This window comes from Apis dorsata, unplaced genomic scaffold (assembly GCF_000469605.1).
Source record: "Apis dorsata unplaced genomic scaffold, Apis dorsata 1.3 scaffold_683, whole genome shotgun sequence".
Taxonomy (NCBI): Eukaryota; Metazoa; Arthropoda; class Insecta; order Hymenoptera; family Apidae; genus Apis; species Apis dorsata.
This window is the reverse complement of record NW_006263864.1, coordinates 18,920-30,785: the sequence shown is the minus strand read 5'-3', so window position 1 is coordinate 30,785 and position 11,866 is coordinate 18,920. Positions and strand designations below refer to the sequence as shown.

The 11,866-nt window shown below is 38.3% G+C and overlaps 4 protein-coding genes across 5 annotated transcripts in view; 1 reads left to right on the top strand and 3 right to left on the bottom strand.

Moving 5' to 3' along the window:
- LOC102675186 (tetraspanin-9) overlaps positions 1 to 4,295 on the top strand; it is a 12,625-nt gene extending 8,330 nt beyond the window's left edge. For both annotated transcript variants that reach the window (XM_006622248.2, XM_006622249.2), the window contains exons 3-5: positions 2,355 to 2,546; positions 2,612 to 2,794; positions 2,888 to 4,295. In XM_006622248.2, coding sequence (XP_006622311.1) covers positions 2,355 to 2,546; positions 2,612 to 2,794; positions 2,888 to 3,223 — 711 coding nt within the window. In that variant the 3' untranslated portion in view covers positions 3,224 to 4,295. The remainder of the gene's footprint in view (positions 1 to 2,354; positions 2,547 to 2,611; positions 2,795 to 2,887) is intronic.
- LOC102675420 lies at positions 3,947 to 6,151 on the bottom strand. The gene is made up of 3 exons (XM_006622250.2): positions 5,723 to 6,151; positions 4,624 to 4,974; positions 3,947 to 4,546 (listed from the first exon to the last, which is right to left on the bottom strand). Exons 1-3 carry the CDS (start codon positions 5,894 to 5,896, stop codon positions 4,460 to 4,462), a joined length of 612 nt encoding a protein of 203 aa, XP_006622313.1. The 5' UTR covers positions 5,897 to 6,151; the 3' UTR covers positions 3,947 to 4,459.
- Positions 6,152 to 6,363: 212 nt separating this feature from the next.
- Positions 6,364 to 7,792, bottom strand: LOC102675566. Its single transcript, XM_031513682.1, has 6 exons — positions 7,635 to 7,792; positions 7,511 to 7,526; positions 7,302 to 7,364; positions 7,135 to 7,194; positions 6,647 to 6,900; positions 6,364 to 6,557 (listed from the first exon to the last, which is right to left on the bottom strand). The coding sequence occupies exons 1-6, from the start codon at positions 7,701 to 7,703 to the stop codon at positions 6,462 to 6,464; spliced, it is 558 nt and encodes a 185-aa protein (XP_031369542.1). The 5' UTR covers positions 7,704 to 7,792; the 3' UTR covers positions 6,364 to 6,461.
- Positions 7,793 to 8,226: 434 nt separating this feature from the next.
- LOC102675660 (cell wall protein IFF6-like) lies at positions 8,227 to 11,459 on the bottom strand. Its single transcript, XM_006622251.2, has 7 exons — positions 11,207 to 11,459; positions 9,609 to 9,801; positions 9,102 to 9,526; positions 8,964 to 9,023; positions 8,812 to 8,899; positions 8,544 to 8,755; positions 8,227 to 8,420 (listed from the first exon to the last, which is right to left on the bottom strand). Exons 1-7 carry the CDS (start codon positions 11,294 to 11,296, stop codon positions 8,364 to 8,366), a joined length of 1,125 nt encoding a protein of 374 aa, XP_006622314.1. The 5' UTR covers positions 11,297 to 11,459; the 3' UTR covers positions 8,227 to 8,363.
- Positions 11,460 to 11,866: the final 407 nt, after the last annotated feature.

The following is an 11,866-nucleotide window of genomic DNA, read 5'->3' as shown; positions in this document are numbered from 1 at the left end:
TTTTTTTTTTTTTTTGTTGCTCGCTATCGTCGCGCGTTTTTGATTTATGAGAGACAGTTTGACGCGTCAAGGACGGCGGTAAAAATAAAATACTGCGCGAAGAGTCAGAAGGGGACGGAAGGAGGGAGAAAACGAAATCGTCGATCGGTCGGAGGACGTATTTGACCGTGCTGTTAATTGTCGATTGATCAATATAAATAGTTTTTCTTCGAGTTTTTTAAGAAATTAATTATGTATTCTTAATAAATAAATAAATAAATGAATAAAGGATTCACGCGCTGAAACAGTTTTTTCTTTTGCGAATCGAGGATCGAATATGAATATGAAATTTTAATTATAGTTTTTGATTCCGGGCGATCGTCGGTCTAAAATTCGCAATTTGGAATACGATTTTTTGGAATTTTTTTCACGAAATTTCAGTTTATCAGTTAGGAATGGAATAACTTTCCAAGAATTATGAAATGCAATCTGTTTTTAATTTTCAACGATTCTAGGTGATCGATGCAAAGGTGCAGTTTGGTCAATAATTTTCTCATAAACATATTCATAATTTTTAACGTTTTCAAAATTGCAGTTTGTCGATTAGTCAAAGAGCACGAATATGATGTTTATTCGCAAAATTTTATCAATTGTGAAGAAGCTTTCCAAGATTTATAAAGTACAATCTAATTTTTAAAACACAAATGCAACTTTCCAAGATTCTCATTTTTAATCGTAATTTTTAAAGTTTGTCGATCAATCAAGCACGATTTTCCAACGAAATATTTCCCGCGAAATCCATCGATCGGTTCGTCCACTATTCTTACAAAATCTATTTTTAATCGACGATTTTCAATCGATTCCAGCCGATCGTCCATTGCTCGAGCACGCACTCGGTTTTCTAATCAACAGTCGACCCGGCTGTTTCATCGACGAGATGAAACTTAACGGTACCGGTTTCGCGGGCAACGTAAATCGAGCGGCGTTTAATCGTCCGATCGAGCGGACCGTTGGTCCATTTATTCATCCAGTATCGCGATGCTGCTCGCCGATAAAGCTTGACCGGGATATTGGGTCGGTGGAGCACTCGATCCCGTTTCCATCCCAAGTACCCGACTTAAGCTTAAATTACTTCGTTCCAACTAGTTTAACTGGATTGGATAACGCTGCCTCGACGCTCGTCGCGACAAGCTTATGCTAATTTTTCATCGGTTCGATGTATCGCCCCGAGGCTCGATATTCCGCCCGATTACCGGCCTGTCTTGTAGACCGTCTTGCCTCGACCCGGATTTTACACCTCTTCGTCAACTCGACGACGAAATGGACAGACGAATTTTCCTAACGATTTTTGTTGAAACGTGAGCAGAAAGATCGGAAGAAGTAAGATATTGGGTCGATATTATAATATTTCGAAAACGCTCAGGAATAAAGGGACGCGTACAATTGGTCGGAACAATGGTGGCAAGATATAACGGGCGAGTCGTGCGGATGACGAGCTAAAATTGAAGCAGTTGAACAAAGGAACGGTAGAAATCGTAAATGACGTCTGTTCGCGCACAACGATGCCTTTAATCTCGTCTCGGAGGACGGCGCATCGGAGGGCAAATTACTAAACCGCAACAATCTCCGAGGAAAAGGTCAATATACCTTCTAATCTCGCCCCTCTCGACCACTCCACGTCCACGATTTGTTCGGGAGCAAATGCTGCCTCCTCACCTGTCCTCGCCACCGACGCGATAATTTCGAATATCCTTTGAAACGATAATCGTAAGACCTCGAGACGAGGCAACGGATAACGAAGGAAATAAAGAATCGAGGTGTAGCGTTGTACGAGAGTTTCCTCGACCCACTTTTAAACCCCGAATAATCCAGATTCTCGAGAAACCGCGATCCACGACGATCCTTCCCTTTCTCACAACCCATCGATCCCCCTGATTTCGAGACTGAATTTAAAATTAAAAGAGGCAAGAATGGAAAATCGTAAACCTCGAGCTCGAAGATCGAATAACCACGCGCAGTCACGGGAAGTCGCGCTCGACCTCGCGATTCGCGCGTTTCGCAAGATCGGAGAGTGGAACGGTGATACGGGAAGCGGGCGTTATCGCATTGCATAATTGTGCGTCGAATAATAATCAAGTCGAGGAGAGATCATCGTTGCGATTCGATTTTTTTTCCGCGGCCCCTTTCTCTCTAAGTGTCGTCTCACTTGCGTTCCTTATCACGTTCCGTGTTTACGCGAAGAAAAAAGAAAAGAGAAGAGAAGAGAAGAAATAGAAAAGGAGGATGATATCGGGCGATAGAAAAATTCACACGATTTCACGGTGGAGAGCATCCAGGCCAGGCCGGCGTCCTCACTCGTGCAATCATTTTTACAGTTATGCGCTTGCGGAATTTTGGGTGCAGGCCTCTGGCTCCGATTGGCTTACTCCGGATACACGACCTTGGTGCCGCACTACAGTTTCGCGTCAGCTGACTCGTTGCTGCTCGCCGCCGGATGCGTGACCTTCGTGATCGCCTTCTTCGGATGCTGCGGCGCGTGGTTTCAATCGAGATGCATGTTAATCACGGTTCGTATCCCGTGTGTCTTTCGTTCGTCTTCATCGACCCTTCAACCTGTCCTTCTTCCCTACAGTACTTCGGTTTGGTGATACTGATGTTCCTGGGCGAGTTCATGCTGGGCACCCTGGCCTTCATCTTCAGGGAACATCTAGCCAAGAGTTTGAAGGACGAGCTGCTGTTCGGCATCGAGAAGCATTACAACCTGACCAGGGAACCTGGAACTCTTCCCGCTATATGGGATCACATACACACGGAGGTAGATACTCTCCTTGAGAGAGAAATTCATAATTTGGAAAAAGTCGTATTATCTTTTTTTTTTTTTCACTAAGAAAAGCGTAAAAAATTTCAGTTCCACTGCTGCGGCGTGCGGGATTACACGGATTGGTTCCGAATCGACGCCTGGCCGACGGAGGACCGCGTGCCCGATTCCTGTTGCGTGCAGAGAGAACGGTATTGCGGTCGCCTCGACTCCGAGGGGCGTAACAAGGAGCTCTGGTACAAGGAAGGCTGCGCGACAGCTATTCAAATGTGGCTGGTGACCAGGCTGCACGTGGTCGGGACCGTTGGCCTCGTGGTAGCCTTCCTCCAGTTGTTCGGCCAAGTGGCCAGCATGATCCTCTTCTGCACCGTCAGGCACAAGAGGTCGTCCCACACGTACAAGAGTTACGATACCACCAACACCTAGAATTTCAGATGGATCTTAGACGAGACCAGCGTCTAAGATCCATCGAAACTTTATATATATATATATATACACGCACATGTATATCGCACGCCCGCAATGATCGCGATCTTCTTCGCCGCCGATACGAAGAGGATCTGGGATCGTTGCTTCTGTATGCCCCTTGGCCGATATCTCGAACCCCCTGTAAATTGTTTTCCTTCCCTTCTTGCGAAAATGTCCGCCCCTTTCTTCTTGTAGAATTAGTAGAAATCGAGTAGAAACACGAGCGAATTATCGTTAAACTCGTCCACGAGCTTAGACGGTGGAACGAGATGATTAATAAGCATGGCTTCTGAGAGACGCGAGACGAGCCATTATTTTAATGGGTCGTTAGACCCGATAAGCGATTCCGCCTTCATCCAGCTGAATAATTTGACGAGCTTTTAACAAAATAGGTCGGATGTAAGTAAGAATAATAACGACGTACTCGCTGAGTTTAGATTTTGATCGGTGGAACGAATCTTGTAGAAGTAGATAGTAAGTAGAGGAGAGAATTTTATATAGTAGGATGCGAACATTTATGTTACCTTGCATGCGAACCTGTTTTATTTACTAGAGATAAGGTAATCGCACACGGATCATACCAAAATTATTCGTTACGTACGACCAGGCGCTACGAATCGCTTTGTCAATATTGTTTTTTTTTCCTTTTCTTCTCTTTTCTTTTTCCGTTCCGTTTCAACGGTTTTGCCTGGTCGTGCGAGCGCGAGCACAATTTTTATTTTTATTCTCGTTATCGTTTTAAGATCGGATCGACCCCACCCGTGGAAACACTACACAATCCTCGTGGATTTTTCTCTCGTCTAGCTTTAAATCCTCGGGTGTGTCGATCGTGTACGTTTTTTTATCGCGTAATAAGTTGTCGATAAAGTAGCGACACTTGACCGCCTAGTGTACGTTTGAAGAAGTGCGTGGTTTCGAGCGCAGCCTGCCACGCTACGAGGTCGCGACGATCGAGCTGCATCGAGATCGTATCACGCGAGCCTCGTGTACGTGTAACGTTCAGATAATAAATAATATATTTATGAGACGATTCTTCGTGCATTTCTCGTATCCACTCTTTCGACAATTCTTAAGACAATTTGATAAAAAACAAAAAAATTTATTCAACGTATAAAATTATGAAAAACAAAACCACAAATTTTGGATAATTAGAATTTGATTATCCAAAATATTCTACGATATTTACGGTGCTCGTTATTCCAATCCGATCAGCCGTGCACCGATATAATTCAGCATCCCTGAGATTTCCGAGCTAGCCTTTTTTGCAGTTTTACGCGGGAACTGGAAACGATTTTCAGTTCGTTCAAAAAAAAGAAAAATTCACCTCAAATTATTCCATTATTCGATTATAGACTCACGTCAACGAGAGCATTGAGAAAATTGCTGAATTCTTGGTAACCAGTGACCAGAGCACGACCAATTCCGATAAACTTGTCTCCTGAATTTCCATATTTTTCTTCCTCCTTGATACCGTCGACCAATGGCGTAGGTTTCAAAAAAGAATCCAACACGTTGGCGATGGGTTTCGAGATTGGCCTCTCGAAAAAACTCTGCGCTGTCTCGTTCTCTAATCTCACGGTCTCACGAGCGCTTGAATGGGTGTTTGTCACTGGAGGATACTCGGTCGTTCCAAACTGTATCGGTTCGTAGTTCATGGACACCGACTTCTCCACTGTAACCACGTTGTTTTGCGACTCGCTCGCCACTGCCTGTTTCATAAACGTATTGGTGCATGTATGTATATATAGATATATATAATTTTACGTACAATTCACTCGGTGTTTCTTAATCGTGAATCTCGGTGAAGCAATATTCCACTATGCTAATATTCCACCGGATATCTAATGTAATAATATTTCGAGTTAATTACGCGCGATGTTCAACGTCGAGAATTTTTTTGCTTCGTCACACTGATTCGATATAATTACGTATAATTAGAGGGAAAAAAATAATAGCCTTGTGCTAAATAATAATAACGAGACTATCGAAAGATGATATTGCTTATTTGCTTTGCATTTCTTGTATCTTCTCTTTTTTCTTTTTTTTTTTTTTCATTCCAATGGAAATGAATTAGAGAAAAAAGATGAATGATCAGGAGAAATGACAGCTTTGTGCCACAATTCCAGTTACTTACTCCACATTTTCTTTTTTTATACATTTTTTTCCGTCAACGAAGGTTTATCAGAAATGCAAAAAGCGACATCGACTATGACGCTAATGTGACGGAATTCACAAATCTTTCTAAGCCGATTCTTACCGCGTCCACGATTCCTACAAAAACCGAAATTGACTCATTCATCCTCTCATCAAATCTGATAATATCAATCGAACATTTCGATCTTCCCCTTCACGTTCTTGTTATGTTCCAACGTGTCGCAAAAATGCATCGAGAGAATCGTTGATCATCGTAAGATAAATATAATGAATATCTATGTTAAAATAAATATATATACTCACTCGATTTTGTTCGAAATTGAACGGCGTGCCAGTATCTCTCGTTTTTACGTCACCGGTGCTCAACGTGTATCTAATCGGTTGCTCCGCCGGCAGGCAAACGGATAGATCAAAGGGACAGCAGAGTAGAATAATACAAAATTTCGAGATTTCTCGTTCCCAAAGAATTCTTCGCATCTTCGTGATTCTGGAAAGGAAAATGAACTCGTTCGATCGCGACTCGGCCTTTCTTAAATAAAAGTGACCGTGAAACCCGGAAGCGTGCTCGCGACACGTTCTCTTTCCTTTTTTTCTTTTTCCTGTGTTTCTTAATCGTTCTCACACGAAATCAAAACAACCGAGGGTTTCAGAAATTAAGAATCGGCGACCACGAATTCGTGTTTCTTGACACGCAGTCACAGGTAGACTGTGTAAGAAGTTCCATTCCATTCCGATACTAAAGTTGGTCTATGTTCTTACGAAACGCACTTTCTCTTTCGATTCATTCCGCAATGTCGGCGCGCGGATGTCGTCTTCGATATCGTTTCGCGCGCTTTTAAGGATCGTTTGATAGCGGTCGATCGATTAGAGGGGAAACTATTCGAAATTGAAGCTGCGTCCTGCGGGAGACGTGAAAGATGAAGAGAGAGAAAAAGAAGAGAAACTTTGCAATATAAATATATTTTTTGAAATACAATTTTTTAATAACAATTTGTTAAAGATTTATATATATATATGCATGTTGGTAGATTTATAGGATATATCAAAATTTCACTTGTATCCCTAAAAGAAGACTGAGTAATGCTTTAACGATGTGAAGAACCAAACTGAGTACAGCTACGACGAGAGAAACTGGAATCTGAAACATCATTTTATTTTTTTATTGGTCAAAATAGAGATAAGCACGACAACAATTAACACGAGAGGGTTATATCGAAGGAAATTTACCTGGAGAACATTCGATAGAAGTAATAATACGGAGCCAACTAAAGGTATATGTAATAAGCTATCGACCAAAGGTTGAAGCTGTTTCGTGAGTTGTGATAGATTTCCGCTTTGAAGGGCAGAAAATACTGCATCGAGCGGTATGTTTAAGATGGCCGTAACATCGGAAAGAAGTCCTGATAAATTTAATGAACCATCCGAGGAAATTAAAGATCCAAGATCCTTCACTATACCACCGAGGGATATCCCGAGTAGATCTAAATATTATTATTATATTATTATTATATTATTATACATTAAAATATTTCGATGAATATGAATATATTTGAATTATTTACTTTTACGGATAAAGTACAATTTTTAAAGTAATTCTAGGTAATTCTAAATCTAATTTCGAAGAGAAATGAAATTTTTATATAAAAACATAATTTTGCTCCGTATCGATCGTCGGATTCAACGATCTGTTTTGTAAGGAAATTTAATAAACTTACTGCCTACATTCTCCAAAATACATGAGAGAAGAGAAATTATGGGATTGGAATTCCCCTTTCCTGTAATAATTAAATCAATTAATTTTAATAATTAATCCTCTCGCTCTATCTCTCTGTCTTATCTTATTTTAATATATTTATCAATTTTTTATCTTTTGAAAAGTTACCTTTCGGCGCAACAGTAGACGATCCACTTCCATTATCTGAAGACGTACTTGAAACCTGCAAACCTTTAATTTTAATTTTATTAATCTATAAATTATATCGATACATCTTCTATCGATCAAAGAATATAATACATTTTAAAAAATTTATATTAATATGTTTTAAAAAATTTTTTACCAAATGAACAAATATTTTCTATAAGATTTCTCACCTGATGAGGCACTAATCTGAAAAATTATTAAAATCAACATTAGTATTTTTTTTTTTTTGATGGAGTGTCGAGAAACATTTAAAAAAGTAATATCAAAGAATTAAAATCAATTTTGCAATCTTACTTGTGCTTTTGCCAACATTGCAATCGATGCAATAAACAGCAAAAATCCAATCACTTTTATCGCGTTCATGTTGGCTCTTCTTCTTTTATTATTTTCTTCGACAAAAAGAAAAATAAAAACGCTTCGTTCCTCGTCTTCTTATTTTGGTCGCCTTTGTCGTTGCCTTTTATTTATATAGTTGAACCGCATGATGTCAAACTATTTTACCATTGATAGCGAATAACTCGTAATAAGTGTAATGAGCATTAGCATCGATATCCAAAACTTTGTCCTTGGCTTTCGTTAAACGTTAAGCTATTATTATTCCCCCAGTTTTGTCAAGCTTGCAATTTAATTTATCGCAATTTATCGGTTTTTTTTTTTTTACATGACGTAAATTTGTGCAATAGGATACATTGAATATATAATGTAACATTGAATCAGATAATTTATTTAATCAGATGTACATATATTTATTACGTACAATGTAAGAAATAATAACAATCGACCAGTCTTTTTATTAGTAATATAAAATTTAGAATGAAAAATAACTTCAAATTAACTTATGATAAATTTTAAATGCTAATAAAAATCGCAAGACTAATAATTATAATATATTTATAATATATTTTATTAAGAAACTTTCTTAAGGAATTATCATCTACTACTATTCTCTTGAAATAATTATATTTCATTATCGTTAATTGTAAATATAAAATACGAGGAATGGACGTTTACACGAAAGTTAAATTAACCAGTACTATTATTTAAAAACCGGTTTACAGCGTTCAGCGTTGATATTGGTATCTGCAAAAATTAAAAGAATTAAAAATAAAAATTAAAAGCATTAAATTAAAGAAAATTAAAGAAAATTAAAAAATTTAATGTTTTCGCTTTTCTAAAAATTCAAAATAAATACATTTCCTCTACCTGAAAAATATCATCGAAGAAGCCATTATTGTTCCCACTCGGTATCGTCATAATTCTATCCGAAGAATCAGGTTTATCCGAGTAATAAATTGTCTGACGCTTTTGAATATTCGAGTTGTTTTGATCCTCTCCTGTATTCTCCTCTATCACCTTCGTTTTAGACCCCCTCAGCCTTCTCCTCTGAAAGAATCTGCTTCGACGAGGAAGAACATCTGGAAATCACTTAAAAAAGTAGAAACGAGTATACGAAATTACCATTAATTCTTACCAACTTGTACGATTTCGTTCGTCTCTTTGGATAAAACAGGGGCTAATTGAGCGAGAGGCGCCGGCTCGATGGGTAATACTTCACGTATCTGATATAATTGTATTCATGCGTTAATTAAATCCACTATAACCTACGAACCGGTTACGATTTACCTCTTTACTCGACGAAGAATCAGCCTCTTGTTTCGGAGCCTCCATAGATATTTCATTCTTCTACGAGCAAACGTTATTTCAATATTTCTTTTTTTCTTTTTTAATACGATGATACAAATTCAAGATAATTGGACAAACCTTTTTCGAGTTCTTTCCCGAACGGGAGATTATTTGAATATGCGAGGTACCCCTGCTCGGCCCTTTCCCATTACTTCCTTCTCCATCTTTTCCATCGTTTGGCCCATCGTTTGGTCCATTATTAGGTCCATTATTAGGTCCATTACTAGATCCATTACTAGGTCCATTACTAGATCCATTACTAGGTCCATTACTAGGTCCACTATTCGGCCCATTACTGGGTCCGTCACTGGGTCCAGCACCGAACAAATCTCTAGGGATTTCTCCAGCTGTGAATCCGAGTCCATGGGTTCCAGTGGTAGCACCGGCGAACAGGCCTCCCCTAAGAGGTGCTGACCTGCCACTTCCATCCAACAAGCCGCCTAATCCGGCCGCGGCTTCGTGTCTTCCGTTCCCAAGCCCGGCTCTCGCATAAAGCCCTCCCCCTGTTCGTCATAAAATATAAATTAATCTTTATTTCCGTTCTCTGCTTTCTCTAAAAATCAAAATATGATAAACAATACTCGCCAGCATTCGCATTGTCGCCATTGAGTGTGCCGCCCAAACCAGCGGCCGCATGGCCACCCCATGGCGTTCCCACGCTGGCATGGAGACCACCACCTGTATTCGACCCGGTTAGAAGACCACCCAACCCGGCTGCAGCATGGTAGCCCGCGAAATTGAATCGGATTCCACCGTTGGTGAACTGAATCAACGGAAGCTGCGAATATTAATGCGAATCTTTTATTATTATTGATATCGATTAAAATGTCTCGTTGCATAATATTTCTTCGAATTGTTTAAATTTTCGTTAAGGAAGAAACGAAGAAAGAACGACAACATGGAATTTCTCGAAAGATTGAAAAAAGTTTTGAAATGCTAGATAATTTTAATTGGACAAGTTGGATCAGTTTTCAATTCATATTTCAATTATAGACGAATATCATTTATATTGTCAGAAATATAGGTCGAACGTGTGCTGGTTTGGTCACACTTTCCGTGGATTTTTTTCAATTCTAGGATTAAAGGAATTATAATTATATGTTGGATGTGCAAGAAAAGCTCCTCTTTTTGGGATTGAAAATATTTAATTAGATTCTACGTTCTTTTTTTTTTTTATATAAATTTTCTTATATAAATTGTTGCATCTTCGAAATTAATGATGAAGTTACAACGTTGCGAAATTTTGCAAGTTGTCAATGTTGGCCAATAAAATGTTGTTTTTCTAAAAATGTAAAAATTGATAATTTTCATCTTCTGGTCCTTCTTGCAACCAACGGTATAATTTACGATTACATAATGGTTTATTAGTGTTTATTATTGTATACACGTGTTAATGTTAATGTTATTGAAACGACATTGCTTATTTATATATATATAACGATTGATAATAGCGAAAAAATAATAGTACAAAAAAAAAAAAAGATACGCGATTGTAACGTGCAATTGGAATTGAAAATTTACAAATTAGGTTTTTTTTTTACATAATTGTTCATCTGTTTATTTTTTGTTCGTGAAATCGTTTTTCGATAAGGAATTATCATTATAACGATTTCATTAAACTTATACTCGAGGAACATTAATCGCGTTTAACGAAATAATTGGGTAAATAAGTTAAAAGTCATCGTATAATCATTAAGAAACATTATAATGTAACGGCACTTCCGCACTCCTTTCTCGTGGTTGCGTCTGTCCATTACCTAACGGCTGTTCCGTCATCACTTTTTTTCCATTTTCCATTTACTCTTCCCATACCTGTATCATTATATTTTATTTTCAATCCCATTCTTTTTTTTTTCACATCACCAATCACTTATTCCAATATAAAAAGAAAGTTTAGATGTTATTTACTTTAATTAATGTCGCGTTACTTTCGACGAAGTTAGAAAGTTTAAGAAATTCATTCGTCGTATACAAAACAAATGATTTACAATTTCGAGAAGGATCGATTTCACATTTATCGTGAAGAATTGAAGAATTGTCCAAATTTCTTAAATCATCATCATGAAAATATGAAAGAAAGCTTTAAGCTTCCCATCACGAATTTCACGATCATCCAACGAATGAAAACAAATGTGCGCGTTATATTTTTTATTTTAATATTTTCGAAAATAAAAAATACTCACCCTCTCGTTACTCTGACTATCCGCAGGCATCCCGTGTACAAACGCGAGTAAACCAAGCACGAACGCGAGATCAACCTTGTTGCACAGCATCTCTGTTTCTGACTGAGCCGAGCAACCGGTAGACTAACGCATTTACCACCGATTTCTAAAAAGACCTCGAAGACATCTCACCTTCTCTTCGGGAAGGGATAAACTTACTGACGTAGCCGACGAACGAGCCAGTCTCGTGGCAGTCTCTTTGTGCGCGATGAGAATCGATCGTAGATTTATTCGATTGTTCGTCGAATGAACTATGATTGCGGGGGTCAAGGACGATACGACTGATCGGGAACAATAGGCATTCATTTCCTTCTTCGGTCTTTGCAAGCGGAACAGTGTCGAGAGTATTGCACATACCTTTCAGGTGTACGAAATATATTTCTAAAGTAAAAGTATCGTGGTTTTTATTCTTAAAATGATTTTGTCTTCATTTAATCTTCTCTTTAATTGGAAATGATTTTAGGAAAAAGATTATTAAGATGATGACAATCTGAATCGAATACTTAGAAATGTTATGTATCAGAAAAATAAAATATCGCGGTAACGTATTCGCGGCAAAAAGAGTAATATTAATGAAGTAGTGATTAATAAACTTGTTTTAAATGTGGGCACGAATGACGC

What these genes read in the sequence shown, in the direction of transcription:
- LOC102675420 (XM_006622250.2), bottom strand. Translation starts at nt 5,896, where the DNA reads ATGCGAAGAATTCTTTGGGAACGAGAAATCTCGAAATTTTGTATTATT. An exon ending in TCAATTTCGAACAAAATCGA is followed by an intron (nt 4,975 to 5,722) that starts GTGAGTATATAT and finishes TTTATGAAACAG; the next exon opens with GCAGTGGCGAGCGAGTCGCA. An exon ending in TTCTCAATGCTCTCGTTGAC is followed by an intron (nt 4,547 to 4,623) that starts GTGAGTCTATAA and finishes AATCGTTTCCAG; the next exon opens with TTCCCGCGTAAAACTGCAAA.
- LOC102675566 (XM_031513682.1), bottom strand. Translation starts at nt 7,703, where the DNA reads ATGAACGCGATAAAAGTGATTGGATTTTTGCTGTTTATTGCATCGATT. An exon ending in GTCTACTGTTGCGCCGAAAG is followed by an intron (nt 7,195 to 7,301) that starts GTAACTTTTCAA and finishes TAATTATTACAG; the next exon opens with GAAAGGGGAATTCCAATCCC. An exon ending in TATTTTGGAGAATGTAGGCA is followed by an intron (nt 6,901 to 7,134) that starts GTAAGTTTATTA and finishes AATAATATTTAG; the next exon opens with ATCTACTCGGGATATCCCTC.
- LOC102675660 (XM_006622251.2), bottom strand. Translation starts at nt 11,296, where the DNA reads ATGCTGTGCAACAAGGTTGATCTCGCGTTCGTGCTTGGTTTACTCGCG. An exon ending in CGGGAAAGAACTCGAAAAAG is followed by an intron (nt 9,024 to 9,101) that starts GTTTGTCCAATT and finishes GTTTGCTCGTAG; the next exon opens with AAGAATGAAATATCTATGGA. An exon ending in TCTTCGATGATATTTTTCAG is followed by an intron (nt 8,421 to 8,543) that starts GTAGAGGAAATG and finishes TAATTTTTGCAG; the next exon opens with ATACCAATATCAACGCTGAA.